The 25,725-nt window shown below is 39.7% G+C and overlaps 1 protein-coding gene across 1 annotated transcript in view; it reads right to left on the bottom strand.

Moving 5' to 3' along the window:
- Positions 1-25,725, bottom strand: part of PTPRT (protein tyrosine phosphatase receptor type T) — a 457,248-nt gene that overhangs the window by 205,354 nt on the left and 226,169 nt on the right. The window contains exon 7 of the mRNA XM_074920627.1: positions 22,095-22,388. Coding sequence (XP_074776728.1) covers positions 22,095-22,388 — 294 coding nt within the window. The remainder of the gene's footprint in view (positions 1-22,094; positions 22,389-25,725) is intronic.

Raw genomic sequence — 25,725 nt, 5'->3', positions numbered from 1 at the left:
CTCAGGAAACGAGGAAATTAACTGACATTGAACAGAGGATCAGGTGTCTCATCAAGAACTTAAAGCATCATTCCACTTAATTCCTTTCACTTTAACTTCTGTATTTAACTATATACTCAACAATTAAAAGTCTATCATTAAACAACTTTCATAAGCATACAATATGTATTCCAGATGCCTAATTCTGCTTTCAGATAAGACTTTAGTACATTGGGCCAAAATATATCCAAATTTTATTCCAAAAAGTTTAATCCCAATTTTCAGTGAAGGTCCAGTTCCCAATTAGGGTCACATTTTCAGCTATATATAGCACAAGAGTGGCTTCTTCAGAGAAAAAAAAGCAAAAGCGGTATCTGACATCAGTAGGAATGCATGACTTTGTAGAGAAATTAAATTGGAGATAATTATTTTTGACTAACCAGTTCATCTTTTACATGACAAGAGCACCAGGAAGGAAAGCAAAGTAAATGCTACACTCCTTGGTAAAATTATTTTTGTCGGAAGTTTTCTCCAAAAATGACTACCAAAATTTTTAAAGAAGGTCAAGCTGAAATGGAAGCTTAGCAAATATACAGACCTATATCTTCTTGGACACACAAAGCTAGAGTTACTACAGCTCCATGCACAAGGCACACACCTGAATACCATCCCCCCAGTGTATGCACACGTCTGCAGGTACAAAAGCCATATGCCAATGCAGACCTCATGGAAACAGCTTATCCACACAAACAACCCCCAGTGAGGAAGGGGCAAGTATGAATATTTGCAGCTCTTGTTTTAGGGGATTTGTCAGATCTGGACTTGCAAGCCCAGTTTTACAAACATATCCAATTTTGCCTTCAGCAAAAACTTGTCCTTCCTGACCTATGACTAGGAAAAGGTTTTCATTATTACACAAAAGGAATGGAGACTTTGCAAGATTACACAAAACCCAAGGAGATGATTGTTTGGATGTTTAGAGGACCTCCCTAAATCTTCTCTTTAAGTTGTCTGTGTGTTAGCTAGCAGTTACTACACATAGCCTGGGCTTCAAGTTCTTCCAGAGATGGAACAGTCACAGGGAAATGAAGACTGCAACTTTGACACGTTCTGATCCCCTCCATGCACTTTCACATCTAAGGTAGCTGTTGTCACAACAATCACAGGGGCCAGAAGAACAGATTCCTGCCCTAAATCCCCAGGCTGTGAAGGACTGAAGGTAAAATCAAGAAGACTAAGTACCACGGCAAGGCCTGAAGGACAATTCAGTGTCCACAGCACATTAAGCCGTGAGCAAATCTGAACTCATCAAGGCCTGGCTAAGCACTGTGGTCAGCAGAAGCACAGTGACATGTAGGAAAGCCAACACTGGAAAAATTACTCCTGCCATGCAGCCATCATTTACTCACAGGTAATTGCCTGTCCAACTGGTTACTGCAAGGACATGTGGATCTCCCACAGTGTTGTGATGTGCTACCTATGACATGCACAATAACACATTTTCTTTGCCTGTTGTATTTTGCTAGACAGAGTGCTCCTGTTTTCATACAGAAGGAGCAGTATTCTCTGACAGGCACTTCTTTTGCCAGGGCTGTTGGCAAGTCCACTGCAGGTTCATCTCTTATTTCTAGGAATTTTATTTTTTCTTGCAGACGAGGAATACAGGTGCTTTTCACAAGGGCCACATTCCTGACAGAAAAACAAACAGCATCCATCATCAGCATGCCTGAGCAGTTAGTTGCAACTTAGGCTGGCTCACACAGGGCTTCTGAATTCGTGTCCCTAACATACACTTAACCCTTGTCCTCGCTGATTGCAGCAGGCTCTCGTATCATTTGATACTGCAACAAAAACACAGGGATATTAGTGTCAGGGTGAGAAGCCATATTTCACATCTTTTGCAAAGATGGAGGGTGAAATGGGAATTGACTGACAGGGCTTCCAGGTCCATGCTGCCTGTGGGTAACAGCAGCAGTGCTGTCTCACGACTGTTTCCTGACCCACATAAAACACGGCAGTTCCATCCCACTTCTAAACCAGCAAATGCATCACCACAGCTGCTAGCACAATTTTACCCCTCCGGCCATCTGAACTGAGAAGAAACTTCACAGGCATAGAAATATAAGCTGCAGTCCCTTCACTATGTGAAGGTTCTAGTTTACAATGTCTGAAAGCCCTCTTTCTCTAGGAAAAACATAATTTTAAATTAATGGCTAGTGAATTCCTGCAGATATCTACACTGAATTCTTTATTAACCTACCATACTGTAAAAAAGTTTATACTCCACAGTGCTAAGGAAAGTAACCATCAGGCTATTAAAGTTAGTTTCTTTAGTAACCATAAGATTACTAAAGAAAGCAACCATCTGTAAATCCCACAAATCTTTCACGACTCATTGTGTTTAATAATAGTACCTCACTTCAATGAATAATACACAATAATGACTACACTAATATAATGATTAGTTTTTTGCTTCCCATCTATCTGCCACTACATAAATGTAGAAGTCAGATCTATGCATTTTTTTTTTGACAATTACCATTTCTTTTCCTCTATTTAGAAACAAATGTAATTACTTCAACTAGAGAAGACAGAATTACTTCTGCAGCAGAGTCAAAACATGCATCAACACTCATTTTCTATAATTATTTCACAAGCAGCTCTGTCTGGCATCTTTCTCAAATGAAAGTAGTTTTCAAAAGGCCTTTGGCTACTTAATGAGCAGCACACAATTACAGGCACAATTGAAGAAAAAAAATTAAGGAAAAGGAGAAGAGGTTCTCACTATTCATTTAACCTTCTTTTTTAGTGTCTGCCTTTAAACACAAAATAACATCAGAGAACAAGATGAACCTCCTCATACCCTCACTTGTCTACTGTACTTGACAGACAGCAAGAGTTGCCAGCAGTCTCTTCCAGGACAGAGAAGTGTAACGGCTAGGACATAAATAAATACTGTTTACATCCATGTCTCACTTCCTAGTAACAGATTATTGCAGCGTCTTGAAAAGAGTGTTGTGATTAACCTTAAATATTTGAAATTGTCGTTTATTAGGGTTATTGTCTAGACATAAAAATCATACACAGTTCCTATATCCCAGGTGAATTAACACATTACAGAGTGCTCACACTTAAACTGGTTGTGGAGTTAAAAATAGCTAGTACAAACAAGTGTGGCATGGAGCCAATATTGAGAGGAGAGTAAAGTCAGTGGCAGTTAGCATCAGAGACCAGAAGAAAAGCCCCCTCTGATGCTTCTGCCTCGATTATCTAGAGCTTTGCCTCTTCTGTAGTCTAAGGAACAGCAGAAGTTGAGGACTGGAGGAGCAAAAAAGACACACGAGAGGAGACAGGCCGTTCTTGACGCTTGATTTCTCTCTTCTCTCATCAGTTTCAAACCAAAATAAAATGTGACACGAGTATGACAAAAGGCTATTCCCCTTCCACAAGCTTCCGTAAGAGGCACAGAAAGTCCTAGGTATTCTTATAGCCTCCACACTCCCACACAAATTCATCACCCTTCTGACACCCAAACCCTGACAACTCCTGCCATGAGCTTTTATGAATTAAAAAAGAGCTATTTTAAATTCAAATAAGGTGCCACAGTTATTAAGTTATTTTTATACTCTTCTGCATTTCTAAGACAAACTTTGATTCTTCTCAAATCGGTGCTTTTAAGGCACAGGTGAGTAAACAGTACATGCCAGTTCCTCACACCATTTACTTACTGGTAACAGGGTGATAAGTACCACAGAACACTGTATTAAACCAAATGACTAAAGAGACAGAGTACATCCAACCTGAAGACAGACAAGTAACAAGAAAGCATCTCAGCAGTGCAAAACTCTAATAAGTAAAAAGCAAAGAAGTAGCTTCAGGTTTAAGTAGTTTTAAACTCAGTTCATAGTGAGATTAGCGTCGATTTGGCAGGGGAAAAAATTAAACTTCTAAGATAAATCTGTAGAATCATGGACAATTTGTAAAATGATGTCAAACAGTTTGCCATAAATTTAAAGGATATTCAGTGCAGTGAACAGTCGTAAGATCTCCAATCCAGATACCTAAGCAGAACAGAAATTTGGATGTTTCAAGAACCAAAGATGAATTTTAATGACTTAAGAGAAAATTGAGATGGGAAATTGGCTTTCAAATCTTCTTCCACAGCAGTTAATGCTTCAAACTGCCACCTACTATACAAGACGAAACCTCATTTTGTCACATCTTGGGATGGCAGAACCAGTAACTACGAATCCAGATGAGGACCTGCACTGCATTTTAAATGTGATAGTTACTGCTTGGGCCAGGAGCCAGACTGAAACCCACATTTGCCACAGATTTTATTTAGTTGCTTATTTTTAGAACCTAAGCCAGGTTACTTAATTTCACTGAAACTACTTTCCCCACCACGTGCAGGGATAGGAAGGAAGCTGCTCAGTTTTCTAATTAGGCTTTAGTCTGTTTAGTATTGAGTGTGAATAAAGGTCACAGCCTGGTGAACCTGCAATGAGTTACATCCAAAAAGCAAGAAAAAGGGCTCTGATTTCAATAAAGCACGATGCAAAGGGCTAAAGACTCACTGAACGGGCTACCGGCCAAAAAGAAATCAATCAGCAAATAAAAGCACCACTGCCAGAAACTGGGACTACAGGACTGGGACAGTCGTTTGAGTGCATGCCCTTATATTTCATTTTGCAGAGACACTTCTCTGTCCACTACTGCCTGCGGAGCTGCTCCTCCTGTCACCGAGCCCTTCTGGAAGGAACCTCCTTAGTCACAGCAAGTTGAGATGGGCTGCTGAGCCCTGACCAGCCCTGGCCCTGGATCACATCTTCTGGTTCTGGGCCCCGCATCCAACCCCGTATGATCTGCTCTCCAACCAAAGGCCCACACCACAATCTCTCACCTGCCAGTGTGACCCAGCAATTGCTGATTAATACAGGCAAGGCTTGCTGGATCTGCCTCACCAGGGTGTTTCAGTGACAAACTAGTCCCCTAAGGAAGATTTACCAAACTGAAATGCGATATATCACTGAGATTCTACAGTCAAAAGCAGTGACAAGTGTGTCCCAGAGTGCGGAGTGTTAGTTATATCAAACGTGGAAACCAACACGCTCTTACCCTCTCAGTTTCCAAATGTGCCATAATATTTACTGCTACAGTATCTTTCCCCATCAACCCTTTAACCATCTCCTATGGAGTCTAATTAAAATGAAGTATTATAACATACAATCAACACTTGCATGCTATTGATAGATACTTGGAGTTGTTATTATAAAGAAAATAGCTCCTCAGCACTGATTAACATAGAAAGCTCAACACAAAGTTTCTATATTTTCTGTGTTATATGTTAAGCTTAACATTTCAACAATAGGAACGTTTCATTGCTTCTCCTCCATTTTAATTACTTGACTAACACTTCATACTTGAACACCAATGCTTAGAATAAGGCAACAATTAGGAAATTCCTCCTCTTTCATCTGCTACTTCAGCCTCAGCCACACTGAAAACAATAACCATCTTCAGATTTTTCAGTTTTAGACAGTGTATAAATAAATAAATATTTATACGTTGCCTAATAAATGTAACAGCGATTATCTGAGGAAGCAGGGAGGAGAAATGTCACTGAAGTGCAATACCTAGGGGGCTGGACCCCTTCCTTCTTTCACAAAGGTAGTTGTGTGTCTGCTTGTTTGTGTATGCACATGCAGAATGGAACAGGGGCAAAGTACATTCATTCGGTTGCTAAATTTTCATGCGATGACTTAACAATGATCTTACCACATTTTATGCCTCCTTCTGATCTATTAGTATTGTATCAGGATGTATGAGCCCCAGATGCAAATCAGGCTCCCACAGCATAACCACACAAGATGGCAGATTCTGTTGAGCATTTATATAGGTATGCACACACACACAGAGTAGGATATAGATATAGTTTAACTAACAATATGCTGCAGAAACAAAATGTCCCCAACTTAAGTTATTATAAAGAACACATTATATGATATCAAATAATGAGATCTTCCCCAAAGCTGCTTCTAAGCACGTGACGTTGCTTAGATACTTAATTGCCATACATTTTACTCAGACCTTATTTCCCCCTCCCTACAAACGAAAGTTTAGGTCTTCAGGCAATTTGCCCCCCAGTTATGAAACTGTGTCTGAGGACCGTTATAATGGTTGAACTCCTATTTGAAAATCCCTTATACACCATGCCATGCAAGTTCCTAAGAAGATTAATTATAACGCAAAGGTCTCGCATGGACAACACAATCTGCAGGATGAGAAAACCCTATTGTGTAATGCCTCATCCTCTTCGGACAATACCTAGAATGTGAAGGCAGCAGAACTCACTACCCACTTAACACACCAGTCAAAGCAAACAGGCACTCGAGAGCTGAAAGCTGGCACAGCGCTTAAAGGAAACAGAGATCTGAGACTCTGCTTTGAGGGAGGAGAAGCCGAGCTCTTATTCCCATGAGGATGAAGCACCGGCTCAGCTCTGAAATTCAAATACTTCTTTTTCACTAGAAGAGATAATAAAATTTAAAGAAAATAAAGGAAACAGGAGTGAGAGATGATAATGTAAAAGTTGAACAACACTCAACCCAGCACTGCTATACCCACAGTGAACATCCACTGTTCCTCTCCTGTAAGTTGAACAGTGCACATTAATACCATAATAGCTTTCTATGAAAAAAACCAAATAGAACAAAACCCCAAAAAGCACCATACACAAAAACCTCATACAATGCAGTTGTAAAGGCTGCCAAGAAGCCGTGCTGTTCTGAAACTTCATGTCAAACCTCCCCTTATAAATGTCTCTCCAGTATGGTACATCTTGACACCCATATGTTGTCTCAGCAATGTAGGACATGTAAAGCTTTGCAGATCACACTGACTGGCACAGTTCCTGAGGCTCCCACGCTTCTCTTCTAGCAGACAACATACTACACAGAACAAGGCTCCCTAGATAGTCTAGGATAGTATTTTAGTGTAAGCAAAGCTAAAATTATTGTAAGCTATATAATTTGGTGGGTACCTTCATAAGAAACCCAGAAAGCTCAAAGGAATTGTCTGAGCTAATTGTGACCAGTAGAGGCTACAGTGCCGCGTATTTCCACTGCAACAAAGACATCCCTAGTGCTCTATGGGGATCTCTGGAACAGGCACCAGATCTTCTGCCATCTCCCCTCCAGTACAGCAAAAAGAATAAATGCAGGTAGTGAGAGAATCTTTCTCAGCAGCCTTTGGAGGCTGGAGAACAGCACTTCCAGCCAGGTTCTCAGCCAAGCACAAAGCTCTGGCTCCGCACCCCACCATCTGTTGACTCTCCTGGGGCCGGACATGAGGGCAAACAGGGAGTAGATCCAAGAAAGTTGTTTTAGCAACCTGCCCTCTGCCTTATTCTTCTTATTCACAGAGCTAGACATGCACTCACCACACAACTAAAATGATCTCCCATTTTCCTCTGCCAGGTCATCACAGGGAAAGCCACTGGCTTTGCCACTACAAAAAGATTTACCATCTTGAGATGGAACGATGTAGCAGAGAGCAGGAACTCAGACAGCAGCCTGGAAGCAGGGGGTCAATGCCTGCAGTTTTTCATGGAGAATGAATGAGTGATTTGTGACTGTCGTATAATGATGAGAAGATAAGCAAAAGCAAGGTTTAAAACCAAACAAAAAACAAATTTAGTGAAAGTCTACTATGTATGGAGTAGAGAAAGAGAGAGTTGGTTTATGACTCAGTATTTTTAAGCTCTTTGGACCAGCAGTACTGTAACTCTCATAAATACCACAAAAGCAAAGCAGAAAGAATTTTTAAGGATAGACCTGTCAACACAATCTGGGAATTGCTCGGGTTTGCTGCCCAGAATATGACCACATTATTGTTGTTTCTGTGCTCTGAATACACAACTAGGCAACCTGCAGTGGTGTGAAGGGTGCCCAGAGCATCTCACAGTGTCCTCATGCTCTCAGGAGGGAACAGATGGAGTGCTGCAGGCTACAATTTGCTATTTCAGCCTGACTCCTTTAAGAAGACAAATTGAAATAAAATGCTGAAGGTGATATACCAGTAGTACCCTGGTCCTTAACCCTGGGGACAACCTAAGGCAGGATTTGCTTCATAAAGTCTTAAAGGTATTTGAGTTTAAAAGCATTCCTATTTGTCAACACATTCAAGTACATGATCAGAGGCAATGCCATTTCGTGATTCCTGTGCAAATCTCATGCACATTGTAGCAGGTTTTGTCGTCCTGTGGAGAATACAGGAGATTTCTGCATAATGTTTATGAAGTCTGTAACTTGGGCAGCAATTTAATCTTGTCCTGCACTTTTTTGCCTAACCTCTAGAGGATAACCTGGTTTTAGAGTTATTTACCTACAATAGGAAATATGTGGTCAGCAGATAAACACATGTCTAGGTGGGCATGTCTGGGTTAAGAGAGTAACTGTTAAGATTTCCTGACAACTGAGAAGGTCTAATCAATCCAACTGAAAGTGGTCAAATGGATAAACCTGATTGGGGCAAGTGGGACGGTTAGCAGAGGACAGGTGCTACATCATTGAGCATGGAAAAGCTGTTTTACAGGGACAGAAGGTTACAGGATTTTAGTGATGTAGGAGGAAACTTGGACCCTGACTTCAGAACTTGGAGACAGCAGGAGAAAACATCATTTGGAGGGAAGAGTTGAGTTAGCTGAAACAGACTCACATGCAAAACCCGTTTAAGAATGAGGCAGAGACTGGGGAGCCAAAAAATGTATATAGATGTCTACAATTTTGTGCTCTTTATAGCAGCAATCAGATGTGATTTCATTTATACAACCTTCTCATATGCATTTTGAACGATGGGCCATTCCCAACACAAAAGCTGTAAATCCATAGTTCCCACAAGCTGAGCATTCTGAGGAATCCCACACTTCATATACCCCTGTCAGGGCAGGGGGGCAGTCAGCATCAGGTACCGGGGCAGCTGGGCCATGATCCTATCCCTGTGCCATAGTAACACAGAACACCAGCCCCATGGCTGCCAGAGCCTGCTTGCCTGGATCAAGGGAAGAGCAGGGCAGTTTTCTCGGCGTCATGAACTAATACACAGTTCTAGATCTCAGATGCAACTGCAAAAACCACTGCTGCCTCCTCCCCAGTGAGTTGTATATAGCATCATAATGCTCTGACATTGTTCTTTCTAATACTCATACAAGAAAAAATTATAATATTTCTGTAAAATGAATAGCATAGCAACTCATAATCCTTTCCATTTCACTAATTTAAACTGTGATTTCTAAGCACTTCTGTAGAGATTAACACTGCCAGATCTGAAATTAGGTAATCATGGACACACCGCAGCAATCACAGACAAAGAAATGCTGAATTATTTGCAAGGTCCTTTTTCATACGATGAATGAAAGAAGCGGATTTGAAAAAAGCAAAGCTCACTTCCCATTCTTTAAAACATTGCTGTTTCTGAAGCCTAAGTACTCTGGAGGATGTTGAAATGAAGACCTGTCCCTTCCCCACCAACCTCACCCAGTGCTGACCTCATGGCAAAGGACTTCTGGGTAGAAAATTCAATCTTTTGCATATATGCAAATACCAAGCATGTCCATGCCGACAGCAGGTCAAATAGCCTTCAGTTATTTTTGCTAGACAAACAGTACATTTCACAGAACATGTGCAGATTTTAATATTAATTCATTATACTGTCATCTAAAATTGAGCTTCAGGTATATTCTGTGTTTCTACAACTCCTCCTACTTCTCCTTAACTCCCATCATTCTGGAAAAGTATGGCATCTTGTTGCTGGTGTTAACAATAGAATCAGCTTCTAAGTGGAACAAATGCAGTTGTGGATGATGAACCTTTGGACACCTAGCACGCAAGACAGGCTTGTGCCCCCTCATAAAAATAAAAAAGGATCTACTGCGCCAGGCCCCCCATAGATTCGTCAGGGCAGACACTCTACCCTAACAAGCTGAATAAATGAGACAAAGGGTGAGTGTTTCAGAGCTGCGTGTTGCAAAGGAGAGGAGGTCGTCACAGGATCTGCTTGTTACTGGAATATTATTCTTTAAGAACTACCATATGAGCAGAAGTTCCTTCATTTTTAATTATTGTTGTTACAAGAAATGCTCAAAGTTAAGGTGATGAAGTGCAAATATTTTAGTGAAATTGCTCTAACCAGAAGAGAAAAAAACTCTTTTCCTGAACAAAGCAACTCAACAGCACTGAAGCAATTCAGAACAGAAAACATACACCCCAGAAAACAGTATGTTGATTGAAAAGAATTTTTAAGGTATTTCGCTACAGAGTAAAAATATCCCACCACTCCTTTCTTTTTAGGTTCTTACACTGCAGTTTTAACAACGTTGCCTTTGCTTAACATATCTGTGTCACAGGCAATGCTCTGCCTTCCCCTCCATCGATAAACAACACTTATTTTTAAAACATCTCAGTGTTTTACTGCCAAGGGACACCCCGGTGACAGAGAAAAGGCAGGAATAACAAGCTGATAACGATTATGCCTTCAGCACACAGGTACATTTCTACAGCCTAAAGAGTACTTTAACAAGATAATATTACTTTTAGCACAAACCCCCACGATCAGGTTTGGAGATTATTTCCTGGTGCAAGCAAGAGCATCTTTGACATTGAGACATACGCAGAGACAAATAAGGATAGACAAACTATCACTCATACTAATGAACCAAGTCTGATCACCCGGGAGCACTGACACCAACCTGGGAGCCTCGGTCCAACTGCGCTGCCAGCAGCGTGACGGGCTTGGAAGATTCGATATAAACTCCTGATCGGTTGCAGCATAATGTACCAATATTTCATGAAGCACCTGCTTGCACAGAGTGAGATTCCAACTCTTTTACACCGAGATATTTGCTTGTGTGTGAAAATAAGTAAATATTTGCTCTGCTGTGCCAGCTGGATCAGGGGAAAGCTATAAATTGCCTAAGTCTTTCACAGACAGTGGAAGGCTGGCAGAAGGTGTGTATCTGGAGTTTGCATGCACAACACTAATCGGAAGCCACAATTATTGAAAACAGCTCCAGCACATAAATGGGAACACCAGAAGTAGGTACAAAACTCATCTTTACACCGTGGATTTTATGTCAGGTATTGCAAAGTTCGTATTTTAATTCTGTGGTTCCTGATTTCTTTAGAAGAGTAGGGCAGAGACCAGAATCAAAAAAGTTGAGTTTTCACAAAGGAAAGGGAAGTCTTACAACCAAAACTAGCGCAAGTGCATTGTCAAGTGATTTTGAAGAAAAACATCATATATGTCTTGAGATGCGATGGCAATAAGTGTTTACAAGAAACTTATCACCTAAAACCCCTTCCATCCCCACAAAGCAAATTACAGGATGCAACATGCAATGCGATGATTTCTATATAGGATGCAACATGCAACACTTTACACCAGGATTTTACTCCACTGCATGTACTGGACAACACCTCAAAGACATGTGGGCTCTCTCACAGCAGTAGTGGTATCTGCTTTGCCTGAACTGGCTTACCACAGTTTTAATTCTGTACCAAAGAAAAAACCACTGCAGTTGTAGACCTGCATTCAGGCACAGTTTCTTAAGTGACAATGGGCTTCTTTCTGCCCAGCAAAAAGAACCATGTGGATCTTTCTACAGAGTAATGTGTTACGAATGCAAAAATAAATATTATAGCAAAAATAAATATAGTGAAGTGACCTATAGAACAGCAGGTGGAAAGCTTTACTCTGATACTAGGTTAAGAAATAATCCATCTGAGGAAAATAAAACCAACTGTGGAGGACTGGGTTTGCACTTATATACAGTAGATCATACGTAAGATTGCCTTTGGTTCAGTATTCCTTCTCTTATATTTGGCACCCCAGTCCTCTGCCTCACTCCCTCCTCTGTTAAAAAAAGACAACGCCAACAGTTTATCTTCCTATTAAAAACATTATTAAATAAATTTATCACTTGAAGGCTTTATCTTCAAAGTGTCGGACTTCCTTGATATATAATCTAATCTTTCAAGCTCACCAAAGATTTTCGTCAAACTTCATTAACTGACAAATCAACTTCTGGAGGTTTGGATCTAATTGCAAGACCTACTTTCCTCCTGCTTCTTTTTTGTTCTCTAGTAAATGCTAGAAAACCTTTCAAAGTGCCACAGGGAGGAAACTGTGACGTTAAGGCTTTCAGATTTTGTTATCTTGTGAGCTTTTTGTTATCTTGTGAGTTGTGGTCTCACTTTAAACGCCCTTCCAACGGTCTCTGCACAAGATTTTAGTTTAACAATTTGAAGGATTATTGGCAGCTAAAATGAGGATTTGCAGATCTTGAGTAAAATATATTGTAATAACAACTGTCAGTCTGATTTTGATGCTCAGGCCTGTTTGCCTCTCCAGTAATATCTGAGTACTTTGATATGGTCACAGCTATGGTCTCCTTGAATACTATTTCTAAAGTCATAAGACATTTCACTGCTTCATATTTTCAAAAAGCCCAGCAAAGAAAAGAAAAGAAAAGAAAAGAAAAGAAAAGAAAAGAAAAGAAAAGAAAAGAAAAGAAAAGAAAAGAAAAGAAAAGAAAAGAAAAGAAAAGAAAAGAAAAGAAAAGAAAAGAAAAGAAAAGAAAAGAAAAGAAAAGAAAAGAAAAAGCTTTTAAGCTTTCCAGCTTATAAAACTAAAATGCAAAAATAAGTTAGAAGGAGTTGAAAGCATTTTTTTTTTCCCTCATTGCACTCAGGGGAATAACAAATAATTAAAATGGTGACTAAGCTTACAAACCCCTACCCAGTCCCACGGCCATGACAATCATCTGGATAACAATCCAAAACCTGGGGAGAGTGGGGGTCTTTGCTTCTCCACCTGTGTAATGTGAACAAGGGGATCCCTGCATCCCCCAAAGGGGAAAGAGAGCTCTGGTTCATGGTTTTATCATGTTCAGATACTGTAACATAAATGTCCATGAACAGAACAGGTGGTTAAAAAAGTAAAATAAAATTCCATTTGCAAGCTTAACGAGAATGAAAATGCAACGTACTTGTGCAGACAGACATACGCACCACTGTAAAAAAGGTTTTGTACTCTCATGCTCCATCTGCTGGTTCTGCAACAGTATTTAAGACATCAACGTGCTCTCCCCACCCCCCCAAGGTATGCAACACCCCTGCGTATCTGGGTAAGTTGGCAAGTGTTAAACAAGAAGTCATGTTCATCTCAATATTTCAGAGTCCACTGGGGAAAAATAAAAGGGTAAAATATTTATGACAAAACGTAAAACAACTGAACATGTAAGGAACAAAACTGTTCCTACATGTCTTACAAATATCTCAGGGTTAAAAGCACAAGGTTAAAAACATAGTGTGTTCTTCCATTTTGCCCCTGCCTTGCTTTTGTGTTACATTTTAGAGCTTCCAAGAAAACCAATTAGTGTGCATTTTAGTCTTTGAAATGTTTAAAATTGGGCACTTTTAGTGTATAAACTCTAAACATCTCTTATTATTTGAGTGCTTTTCAATGCAGACTTGTGTACATTAAAAATACATTTAAAAACGAAAGGCATTTACGTTTCAGCTGTCTCTGGAAAAGCAAGACGACAAACGTAAGCAGGAAGCAGCGAGCAGTGTTTGTCCCAGGACAAAGATAGGATCATGACTATGCAAATCCATAGAGCTTAATAAATGCTTTGCAAGACTGGGTCTGTCATTTCACTCCCAGGACGAGTTATGGTATATATTACACATAGAAGGAAAACAGACACCTCCCTTCAGTCGCTCCTCAGTGGAAGTTCAATGCTTAACACATGCACTGCAAGAATACACACATAGCATTATCCTTTCCAGTTTCCTCCCACTAGCTGGGCTTTTCACACTCGTATAAAGCGACATCTGGAAACGATCATCTCATCTCACCCTCAAAAAACTAACAGAAGCAGTAATAATATGGTAATAAGGGATGAAATTTTATGAAAGATGCCACTTAACTGAAGACTAAAAGACACCATGCAATTTAAATAAATTGCTTTTAGCAGGGGACTGAGTGCCTGGCCCATTTTTGCAAATTGTGGGCCAGATTTTCAATGGGTGTAAAATGCTGACTTTGGTAAAGCAGTGCCAGTTTTGCACAAGCTAAGGATATAGTCCTGGCAAGTCACATTTTTAGGATCACGCTGGAGATACCCTTAAATTGAGGATGCTGAAATGAAGCTGTGTAAGCAAAGAGGAAAGAAGCTATTAACACATCAAATATCTGCTTCTTTTGCTTTCCTCCCTCTACAGTTTCTTTAAGTGAGCTGAAAAAGAGGAATCACACAATTATCTGAACGCATACAAGAAAACTCAAACAACACTGAGTTGTGCAAAGATAAGAACTCAGTTCCCTGATTAACCTAGGGTGGCTTGGTAACACAGAAGTTGACATAATTTTGTTTTAGGTTCTCTGTGCACCACTTGTGTCCAGGCTCCAGTCTAGAAGATCTGAAATCATTAATGTGGGCCTGACTGTCCTGCCAGTGACCTTCTTGTACACAGCCTTCATGTGTGCCCAGCGCATTTCAAATAGAAATACAGCCTGGAAAAACTACAACAAGAGAAAAATCAAACTGGTTTGTATTCACTTAAAATTTAATTCAAACCCACTTTTTACTTAGAAGGCCGTAAAAGATGTTTACCTGCCTCAAATTTACAGCACCACTAAGTCAACCAGTGCTCAGTGATTTCTCAGAGTTCAACAAAACAAAACAGGATGACGTTTTTTATTATTGTTTTGGTCTCTTTTGTTTGGTTTTATTCCTCTCCCTTTCTTCATTTTTGTCTCTTCAGATTAGGAATACTCAGGCTGCTAGGGATGAAGCCTGGACAGAACTCAGGAGCCAAGAAACATCAAAAAGAACAGTGTCCTAAATTAAGCTGGTGTGAAACAAAGTGCTTGGCAGGTTCACTTCTTCTGGAAGAAGTTGTGAGGTCCCATCACTAGCAAGAACTGTTCTTGGCATGAAAACCTCATGCCTTTATGAAAGTTGTCATTTTACTGACCAGCCTGCCCATTCAGAAAATAATGCTATATTCAAACCACATCATAGAAAGTCATTAAATTAAACAGCAACACCACCAAGCAGAAACAGTGTGATGTGGAAATGAATAACTAGACTTCATCCTAATAAATAAAAACTATTTCTGGATAACAAACTGCCTTTGCAGATAAAAAGTAAATCCCTAGCATTTAAATCCATCGTAAGCAAAATCCCTCTGGAAAAAAATCCAGACCAAAGCACTATTACGACTGCCTTTATATTCATAACTGTATTTATGCAGACTAAGATAAGGGCAATCAATCCACATGCCTCAGGACTTCAGCAGGGATCAGGATAAAGAAAATTCCTCACCATATGTACCACGGTTAAAGGCAATAGCGGACATGCTTTGCTAGACTAGGAAATTTTCAGGCATGGGTCACTGCTAAAACCAAATATCAGATTTATGGCATACTGATGTGCCTCGGTAGTAAACCCCAGGCTCTCCTCTGCACATTGCTGCTTTCCAACACACTGAATTTAGTGCGTGAACTTTGGATGCACCATGGCCTCACCCCAAACCAAGTACCTTGTCACGTCGAACAAGCTGGATTTTCAGGAGTCCTGTATTCAGCCAGTCACCCAAAGAGCACCAAAACACTCTGCTTCCCCTTTCACCATTTAATTACCTCCCTTTCTCCTCCCAAACTCCTCCTGTTCCATATAGGAACATATAGGGATACAACATCACTGTTGTTATATCCCAGACAACACAGCTGCTCCTTTTTAAATTCTTTTCCAGTAACTAATTCAGAGATCTAATCTACCCTCTGTTCTTTGAAAGTTATCTTTCCAGTTTGACCACATTTCTACAGCCACTACATCCATAACTTCATACTAATAGTTCCTCAAGACATCTTTTGCTTGGAACACCCCTATACATGCAACCAACTGCACCTCTGCAACGTGAAGAGAAACGAGAAACAATAGACTTTGCTTTCTACAGAGCTCTGTAGTTTCAACTGAAGCCCTGTCTATGTTGTCCAAGTGGTCTGAAGGTACACATTATGGGCTAAAAGAAGTTGAGACCTGACAAAGAGAGACAAGAAAAGTGTACTGCTCTGACATGCTCATAGCCACAAAATGTGTGTCGTCAAGAAATACTTCCCCTTTTCTTTAAGTTGTTATTTAAAGGGTAGATGCTGTCTTCCATCAAAAATTGAATGGGGGGGGGGGGGAAGAATAAAGCAGAAATCAAGATACGTTTGTTATCTATTTGATCAATTTGGCTAGGAAAATAATCATCTTACATGCAAATAGCCTTAAGCTGTTAGGGTGAGATACAGATGAAGCACCAGTCTTTCAACAATGCTACCAGGCTGTTTCCAAGCACAAGATGGGGATCAAGGATCAAAAAGAAGGAATATTGTATTTTTGTAACTCTACTCTTACCTCTCGAGCTGACATGCCAAAGGCTATTGAGGTGGAATGAAAACAGAGTTTCAATCATCAAGCTAAGCAGACAAAGTTACTAAAATGGGTACCAGTCCCACAGGCTTTGCGGGATCCACATACCAAAACTCAGACACAAGATCTTGCCATTCCCAACAGCTCACCTGCAGCACTCCGCAGCTCTGGGGAATAGGCATTATCAAGAGAAGAACAAACGCATTTCACTGTGCTACACAAACCTTTGTTTCAGGGAATTTAGCAAGAGAGCAAAAGCAGAATATACACTGCAAAGGCTTGTCTTATCATAGCTGAGAAAAGAAAATCCCTCACAGCATTTACCAATACAGAAAACAAGAAACGCAGGTAAGGTTTTTCTTCACTGCTAATAGTGTATAGGAAGTGTTTTTCAAAAGTAGGCAATCTTGCTAAAAAACCTTCTATTTTCCCCATTGTCCACATTCAGAGTTATGGAAGACAGTAGAGCTAAGAGTTAAAATTTAACTAATATTAATAGGGAGATGAATGTATGTTTCAGGACAAGGCTTAGAGTAAGTCCAAGTTCAATTAGTCTGTGAATCAGTGATTCTAATAATATCTACACATCAGTTGTACAGAACTCTCTCTCAAATCACTTGATATGCCATTTGTGTAGTGCTTTGACTCATATATCAGGTTTTTTCAGGTTTGTTTTTTTTCTGTAAGCTTCGGGGGAAAAAAAAAAAAAAAAGAAGGCAGCAGCATAGCAACGCTGAATCTTATTTTTCAACATTAACATGTGAATGTCTCCTATTTAATGGGAGCTATCACCTTAAAATTAAATCAGAAATATTTGTGAACCTGTTGTAACACCTCATACTAACTCAGCGCACAACAAAGTAACCTTCTGGTTGTTCAGTTTGTGCATTCCATAACAGTACACAACCACCCCCTTTTTTTCTAACATTTGTAACAGAGCAACAGACAAAATCATTTCTATAAAGTATGAAATTGTAGTCTTAAAACAAGAAAAAGGCAAAAGCTGCTCAGTACTTCTAAACTTCGCAAGATTTCATGGCAGCAAAGTACTTTTTAATGATAACTAAAGGAAAAAGTTTTCCAACTACTTTGTAATACCATATGACACTCTGAGTGTACAGATCATTTGCATTTATATCAGCTACTTTATTCTCACTCCTTTTAAAAGGAGTATTGAATTCAGCAATATCGTTCAAGAGTAACTTTTATTTCCCTAGGCCAACAACAAAAATTGAGTATTGATCTTGACAAGTGCTCCTTTCTCCAGGAGCTAAATCGCATCCTCCTGCTGAATAACCCAGTCTCTAGCAGCTTATCTTACCAGATAGGCTGCATGTGGGCCATGTAAATTTTTTCATATGAGCACAAACCTCCTATTTCGGTAAGCTTGTTCTGTGAAGAATCATTGCCACACCTTTTTTCTGCGGGAAGATTATGGTGTTTCTCAGGACGTTTTCTCCCCTCCCATTCCTTACCAAGCAATTCTCCTGTCATTCTCGAAAGTTTCCTGCTTCCAAGACTCAGGGTCACAGAACCCTCCTTGTCTTATGAGTCACCTGCTGTCATCATCCAAAAAAGCAGAGAAGCTAATGTTCAAGACAGCTTTTCCAGGTAGTATTTTAACCAGGTCTAAACATTATTTTGAAAGAGAGTCTTATGTCTGTCCCTTTATTAATATTCATTTAAATGTTACTCTGTGGCCTTGCTTTTCATGTGAGTGCTTTCCATAAGAAGGTAAACACTTTCCAGATGAGATTTCCACCCCCCAACAATGACCTCATTTGCAGTCTTCTCCTCTCTTTCCCACCCATCATAGGGAAAAAAAGACTTCTCCCCTATTCTCCTCTTCTGTAGCAACTGAGGGAAGAAAAAACACAGGAAAACAGTAAATAAGCACAGAGAAGAAAACAAGCCCCAAGCTTCCCAAATCACAGTTCCGAAGCATGCTCTTGAATGAAGCCCATATAACAAGGATTTTAAAGAGCTCTGTTTAACTATTGAGGATGGCTAAAAAACCCTCCACACTCAGAAGACCAGTGCTGAACTACTAGGCACTACTGTAAGCTGTGTTCAGACATACTATTCTGACCCTGCTATGTTCCCCAATCTATTACTTGGGGAGTAAAAATTTGTATTTTATATCTTCCTTTCCTTTAACCACCCCTCACCCCTATGACTGCTCTTAACCTTAAGCAGTCTTTCTCTCTTCCACATTCCCTGTTGAGCAACTCTTCCCTCTGACTGACAGTTTACTGTTTGATGCCTCAAGGTCATTTAATCTTCTCCTGTCCCAAGTCACAACCTATCAGAGTCTATAAAAAAAAAACAAAACCCAACAACAAAACAAACCCACATACAACAAAACAAAACACAAAATCCAGAACAACAACAAAAAAAGGCAGGGTTTGTCATCTTTTCTGGCAGTTGGCTCTTCCTGGAAGGAGACAAGATGGGACTTAATTTTCAGTATCATCTCTAAAGATCAAATATAAATGAAGTCTTGTAATGCTGTCCTGTAGAAAACCAAAAGCATCACCAATGGGATAACAGATGCCCAGGCACATACTGTTTATAGAAATTTAGATATTATCGAGTTTAATAAAATTTCTTTGTGCTCATTTAGAGCAAGACCTTTCATAATTAGTTTTTATGGGGTTTATATAATGAAAAACTTTTTAAAGTCCATGTAAATAACTTCCATTCACTCTGATCAAAAATCTGAAAATCATGAATGATCTTGATAAGAGTTGTGTCATGGTGTAATGACTTTCTAAGCTCATGCTGAGCCATTCTGGTCATGCTCTTGCTCTGATACAAGACCAACAGTCAAGAAACTCACAGCAGACAACTGCAACTTTGTAAATGAGCTTCTGCCACTTTAAGTGGAAGAAAAGCATGGTCCTCCTTAGATCATGCTTTAATTTAGAGATGAAAAAAAAATAAAAAGAATCTTGACACAAGATATGCCTACATTGAAGACTATGCTGGGAGTTACTCAGACTCCCTAGCACAGAAGTATGCAAGGTCTATGTGAGAAGAGATTAAGAAGATTATTTAGTAAAAGGGACATTGACTTCTCACTGTTGGAAGGTTGCAGACACCTTCTGTTTATGGTTACAGTGATTTTTTGTAATTTAAATAGTGAGTAATTCTCCAGTATAGGTGATACTCTCTACTACTACTTCTGCAGTCAATTTTGTTATCTTTATTAGTGGGCCTAATAAACACAGGGCCAACACTAAACAGTCCAGCAAAGAAAGACTACTCCAGTCATCTACTGATTGCATACAAATGTGTAGGAGTTTGGTACTTCCCCCTTGACAAGAAAAATTAATGACAAAGAAAAGAATCACAAAATTCACTTGAGAAAGGCAGCATCACTCATCCCTCAACTATTTAAAAAACCCTTCAATTTTCATTGATGTCATTCATTAGGTACTCTAACACAAATCAAAGAAGCAGTGCTGTTTTCTTGGTTCAGCATATTTTTGAAAATCTTTACAGTGAAAGTTTTGTGTAATTATTCTCAAAATAGGGTATTTTGAAGGAGTTTCACAACATATAGAAATTGGAATAATGAGTTGTATTTTCCTGTCTATCATTTCAGTTGGCATTTTGTGGAAGATGTACATGTTTAGATATTGGGTATGTCCATTCCTTCGAGTCCAGGCTTCGATTAAGATCATTACAATTTCTCCTACCCAATGCCCAAAACAAAACATAAATGCCACCACCATCAATCTCAACAAGCTCTGTATGACAACTAACATTAATAGAATGACCTTCTCCAGTTAGATTTTCATTAGTAAATCAGGATGGAAAATTGTGAGTGGCTGAGCTTAGCCAATTTGAACAAATTATCTACGTCATCCTTCATGATGTCAGTCGATACCTATGCTGAGCAAGGAAACTCAGCAATTTGAGATCTAGTACAAGACATCATTAAGCACAAAGCCAACATCCTTGGTTTTTTTGACCCCTGAATTATACTAAAGGAAGCATTCTTTACAGGTAGTACAGAAAACCTAGCAAGTTTGGCTGCTGCAGAGAGTGTGCCTGCAAAGTCACAACGCATAAACTACAGACCAAATCTCAGCACTTCATATTTCCATATGCAAATGCACAGTCCCAGGCCAGGTCTGCAGTTATTTCTGTTGAGGGTTAGAGAATTAGACCATTTTAGTGAAGGGGGAGACAGCCAGAAGACAAGTAGCAGAGCATGTGCCAATTTCCCAATATAAGCCAGGACATCATCCATGCCACTTCACGCTTTCCACCCAGCTGCAGGAAAGCCTCCCAACACCTGTCTCCTACCAATGGACAGGTGCTGAACATCGCAAACTCCTCCATGCCAAATCCTCATGCTCAGATTTCTTTTTTTTTTTTTAACTAATTCTTCTCAAAGAGACACTAAATGTTCCCTGTTCTATAACCTGTATAATAAAGAAAAGGCATTAAGGATGTGTCCCCCTCCACCCCACAATGCAACCTGCCAGGTTTCCTCTTTTGGTAGAGGAAGACAGTGTTGCTGGGGATGCTCATGCCATGACAGTGGATGAGGAACACTAACATTGCATTGCTTAATCCCATCCCAGGATAGAATCTGGGTCTCCTTGATTCTTCAAACTTCAGATTTGCTATTTGGTCAGAAAGAGTAACAGGAACCAGAATGCTTTTGTATAACCTTTCCACTACTTACATCTACTTGCCGTAAACCACTAACTTGTGGGGAGGAAAGGGAGGCTGTAGAAAAAGGAGAGCAGCCTTTTAGTCTCTCTGTCCTTTGTTCCCACCATAGTAAGGACCTTGCAAGAATTACAAAACTGCAAACCTTGGGAAGACAGTGTGTTGGAAAAAAGCTGCTAGGTAGAAAACTGATTTGTTCATCCCCTTGCAAGGCACAGAGCTCAACTTCCCTTAATGACTAATGATTAATGTATGAAAGCAGGACGAATAGCCAATATATCTGAAACATGAGGAATATGATCCTTTAGTTTTTCCTGGGGAGGCCAATATGGCTTAAAAAGAAGATAGACTTTTCCCATGACTGGATCAAAATTGATCTGTTCCAATATGAAAGACAAAGGAAAGATGCTGCACAGTGTTTGAACAGGTTTCTTCTTCAGAAGTGAGGAGAAGAATCAGCTCCATCAAATGGAATACAAAAATGTATTTTAAAAACTAAATGCTTCCTGCTTCACCACACTGCACTCATAAATTGATAGAACTATCAATTTGTTAATAAACAATGCTGAACCATTATCCAAGAACAACATATATTTTCTTATGTACTTACAGGGTGAAAATTTTACAATAGACTAGTCTTAAGAACAGTTTGCCTACTGGAAAATTGGTTGGAAAACTCTCACCTGTTTGCCCATTTCAAGAGAAAGCAGCCACACACTCTATCAGAAAGTCTGTCAAATACACTACGTGCATAAAAACAACAGTTGCTTAAACATTTGCCTATAGAATAAAAAGTAAAATATTCCAGGCTATATCAAAATTCATAATGTCAATTCAGATCATTGACAAAGCACATCTACAGTAAGGATGTGGAAGGACCATTTGTTAAATTGTTAGCAAGCAAACCAAGTATCTGTGCTGTATTGGGAAGCAGTAGAAACCCTACCTGCACATTTGGTCCTTGTTGTGAGTGGTGGTCCAGGGGGCCCTGTGCCTCCTTCTCCGGGGCGAGTGAGCAGCACTCTGATCTCGTACTCCACATCAGGATCCAAATGCCACAGTTTGTAATTAGGGGAGTCTACAATGTGCGTTTCTGCCCAATTCCCAGTGGTTGTCCGATACTCCACTTCTTTCAGTATGATGGGCCCATCTCCAATGATAGAGTTGGCATTGGGTTTGATCCACAGGTACGTGGCTCCGACAGCCAGCAGCTCGGGAGGGGCGATAGGAGTTGGGGGTTCTGTAGACAAAAAGAAATCATGAGGCCTGAAACAATCAAAAGGATCCAATTTCCATTATGTATCTGTATTGCAAGACTGTCACAACATCTCTTGTTACACAGGCACAGTTTCTCCTGTCATTCACCAAATCTTTCATAAGAATTTAATCTGTAACTGAAAAGAATTTGGCTGCTTTTTTTTTTCACTAGGAATTCAGCCCCTCACACTGGGGGTAGTGTTACCAATTGAGAAACACCTGCAAAAATACAGTAACAACAAAGCAACTTCTGTTTAAAATAAAACACAGAATTCACTTTTAAAAGACAAGAAGGTTTATACTTTTTCCCTCCTTTAAGCATATGAGCAACAGCACTCAATATAATATTGGACAGTGAGGGGAGAAAGAATCTTAAATAAAGAAGACGGAGTGCACTTAGCATATACCACGTATAAAAAGGCTGCAGTACAACAGCCCTTCCTCTGCCCTGTGACCCGACACAGCAGAATACAACAATCATTGATCATGGTATTGTGGTTCAGCCAAAGTGTAATGCTTCACACGACACAATTAGCAATGAGTGGAAAATTCAAATCACTTGCTCATTTTGTGATTTTACTAAGCAAAATAAAGGTTAAAAATAGGATAGATTTTTTAATCAAAGCACTGGCTGCGTGCCTGAGAAAATACTAGCGAATTTAAACACCAGGGATCTTCCAATGGTCAATGATATCAGCAGTCAGGATGCTGCTAAACTGACTAACTGGGGCTCTTGGTAGCTCAGAACTAAGAAAAAATTCTAAGGAAACAGTGAATCAACACCTCCTGTCATGTTCAATTGCTAAGTTGCTTAACTTCATGAGCACAGGTACTCAAGCAAAGTCTGCATGACACTCAAAGAGTGCCTAGATGTCTGAAAAGCATCATGAGGAGGCAAAAACCTGGCCGCTGAATATCGCCTCTGTGATAAAAAGAAAAGCAAACCAATAAAAGACATCTCAGCAGCACCCTTTGATGAAAGCTACAAAAAAAAAAAAAAAAAAACATCTACAGGGCTCTGGCTGCCTGCCTGATTTTTATTTTTTCCCCCCTCTGTGTCAGTGTATAAATAACACTTGCATATTGGAAACTGCATGAATAGTGTATGCCTTGTGGTTTTGAAAACCTGAGCTAAACTGTGCAAGATTATGAGCAGTTTCTTTAATCTCATCTAGCCTTCTCTCTGTCACAGTCTAATGTGGTTTGCCCTCAGCCCAGAGGACACAAACTCTATTCTCTCGTGAAAATAAGGTGACAAAAAGGACATCTCTGTCTCGAGAAAAAGAAACCTATAAATGTTACAGCATGACATTAATTTTAGAGTTCTGTGGGAGTTATTCTAAACCCTTCTTAAAGGCGATTCCTCAAAGAACCCAGAGAACTGGAAGAAATGTGGAAGAAAGGAGTTTGAGCACCACATGATGGGAGGAAGATGGGACTTTCCCCTCTGGAGAAGTCTTGCAGGTTACCATCTGCTCAGTGAAGAGAAACAAATGCACAGAAACCATTATTATACAAAATGATCAATGGAAACGTTGCTTAATTTCATTTCCTCTAGCTAACTAATAACAGTGAGCCACACTATCTCCTTGAGACTGACTGCAGGAGTTGTGCATTGTACCTCTGAAAAAAAGCAATCTGAATTGTAATTGTAGCAGGTATCCAACATGAACAAAAACTACTGTCACAAGCTAAGTTTTTTGTGGAATGTTTGCTTCTGCTTTTCTTTTGCACAGTTCTCATAACTCCTGACAGAATCTTTTTCTGATATGAAATGTCAGGCTAATTATGTTTTGACTTAGCAAGATTATTTTTCCAAGAAATTTGTTTTCAAGAAATGCATATAGATATATTTTCATTAAAAATCAAATTATTATAAATCACAAACAGTTTATTACTTGTTTCTTAGTGCAAGACAATTAAAGGATAGACTTAGTGATTTTTATTCCTAATGCGAAAATGACATCTCACAAGTCACATCATAGCTGAACACAAGACAAATGAAATATTGAACTCCATTCTCCTGGGCTGCAGACTTCAATAGCAACACGATCCAGGTTACTTTGGGATTTGATTGCAAGTTAGAAGAGCTTTATGGGACTGAGCTTAATTAATCGAGCAGTTTGTCGTGATAAACAGACATGAAAGTCTCATCTAGCAAGTTTAGAAACTACTGTTAACAAACTGATTTAAATTAAGAAGACACCCAGCATTACTGTCATCTTTATCTGAGGCCAAGTCTAAATTTCCACACCCCCCCAAAAGGGATGGTTGTTTCCCCTTTTTTCCCCCCATTAATTTTTCCCTTTCTAAGTACCATTTGAAAAACAAGTGCAGCAGAACATTAGAAAATTAGGAGTTTAAACTGTTGCTCCCATCTTCCAAATTTAAGAAACTAAGATAAGCAGCCATTACAACAGTTATTCAAGGCTCAGTCCCACCCCACTGAAAATAATGAGCTCTTTCCTACTGGCACCAACTGGACAAATAGCAATATTTTTTTTATCACTCTGTGCCAAATTACTGCAAGTGATCTAAACAAGTTACCCATTATTTAGCAAAACTAGCACATAAATAAGGACCATTTTTTGCCCTTTGTAACTAAACACACTTGTCAGTTACAGATGACCAGACTGATGTTATGAGCTCACTATTTTAATTAAAATCTCTATGCGACCTTGATTAAATAAACATGGTGACAGATTGGCCCTGTACACATGTAATTGTGATCAACCATATTTTAAGCCCCATTTGATCCAGACAGTGTATTTTATATTGCAAGCTGTGTCGAGCCTGTTGCTCCCTTTCAGCCATTCTCCCTCCTCCTCTGGGCACAGAGGAGAAAGCCACGGGCTCCCCAGCAACAAGGGCATCTGCAACTGGAACAATATCTAGCCTGAATCCCAGACTCAGAAGGACGCAGAAAAACGTGGTTCCCAGGTGCCCTCTTTCAATAAACAAAAGGCCACTGTTAGGGCTTTGAAATGACAGAAAGTTTAGTAATGCAAAGAGTATGAGAAAACACTGCTAACATGAAGGACTAAAATAGACCAAATAGAATCATGGAGTATCTCAAGTTGGAAGGGACCCATAAGGATCAGAGTCCAAATCCCTGCTCCTCACAGGACTACCTAAAACTAAACCATATGATTAAGACTGTCATTCAGACTCTGCTTGAACTCTGACAGGCTTGGTGCAATGAACACTATACTTTCCAACTACTGTGGAAAACACATGTATTTTACTCTTCGGCAACCGCTCCTGAGTGTTTCTACTCTGCTACTGGAATATTTCTCTATGTGATTTTCTAAGGAAGTCAG

This window comes from Athene noctua, chromosome 16, assembly GCF_965140245.1.
Source record: "Athene noctua chromosome 16, bAthNoc1.hap1.1, whole genome shotgun sequence".
Classification (NCBI taxonomy): Eukaryota; Metazoa; Chordata; class Aves; order Strigiformes; family Strigidae; genus Athene; species Athene noctua.
Note: the sequence above shows the minus strand (reverse complement) of the source record. Positions and strands in the feature narration are given on the sequence as shown.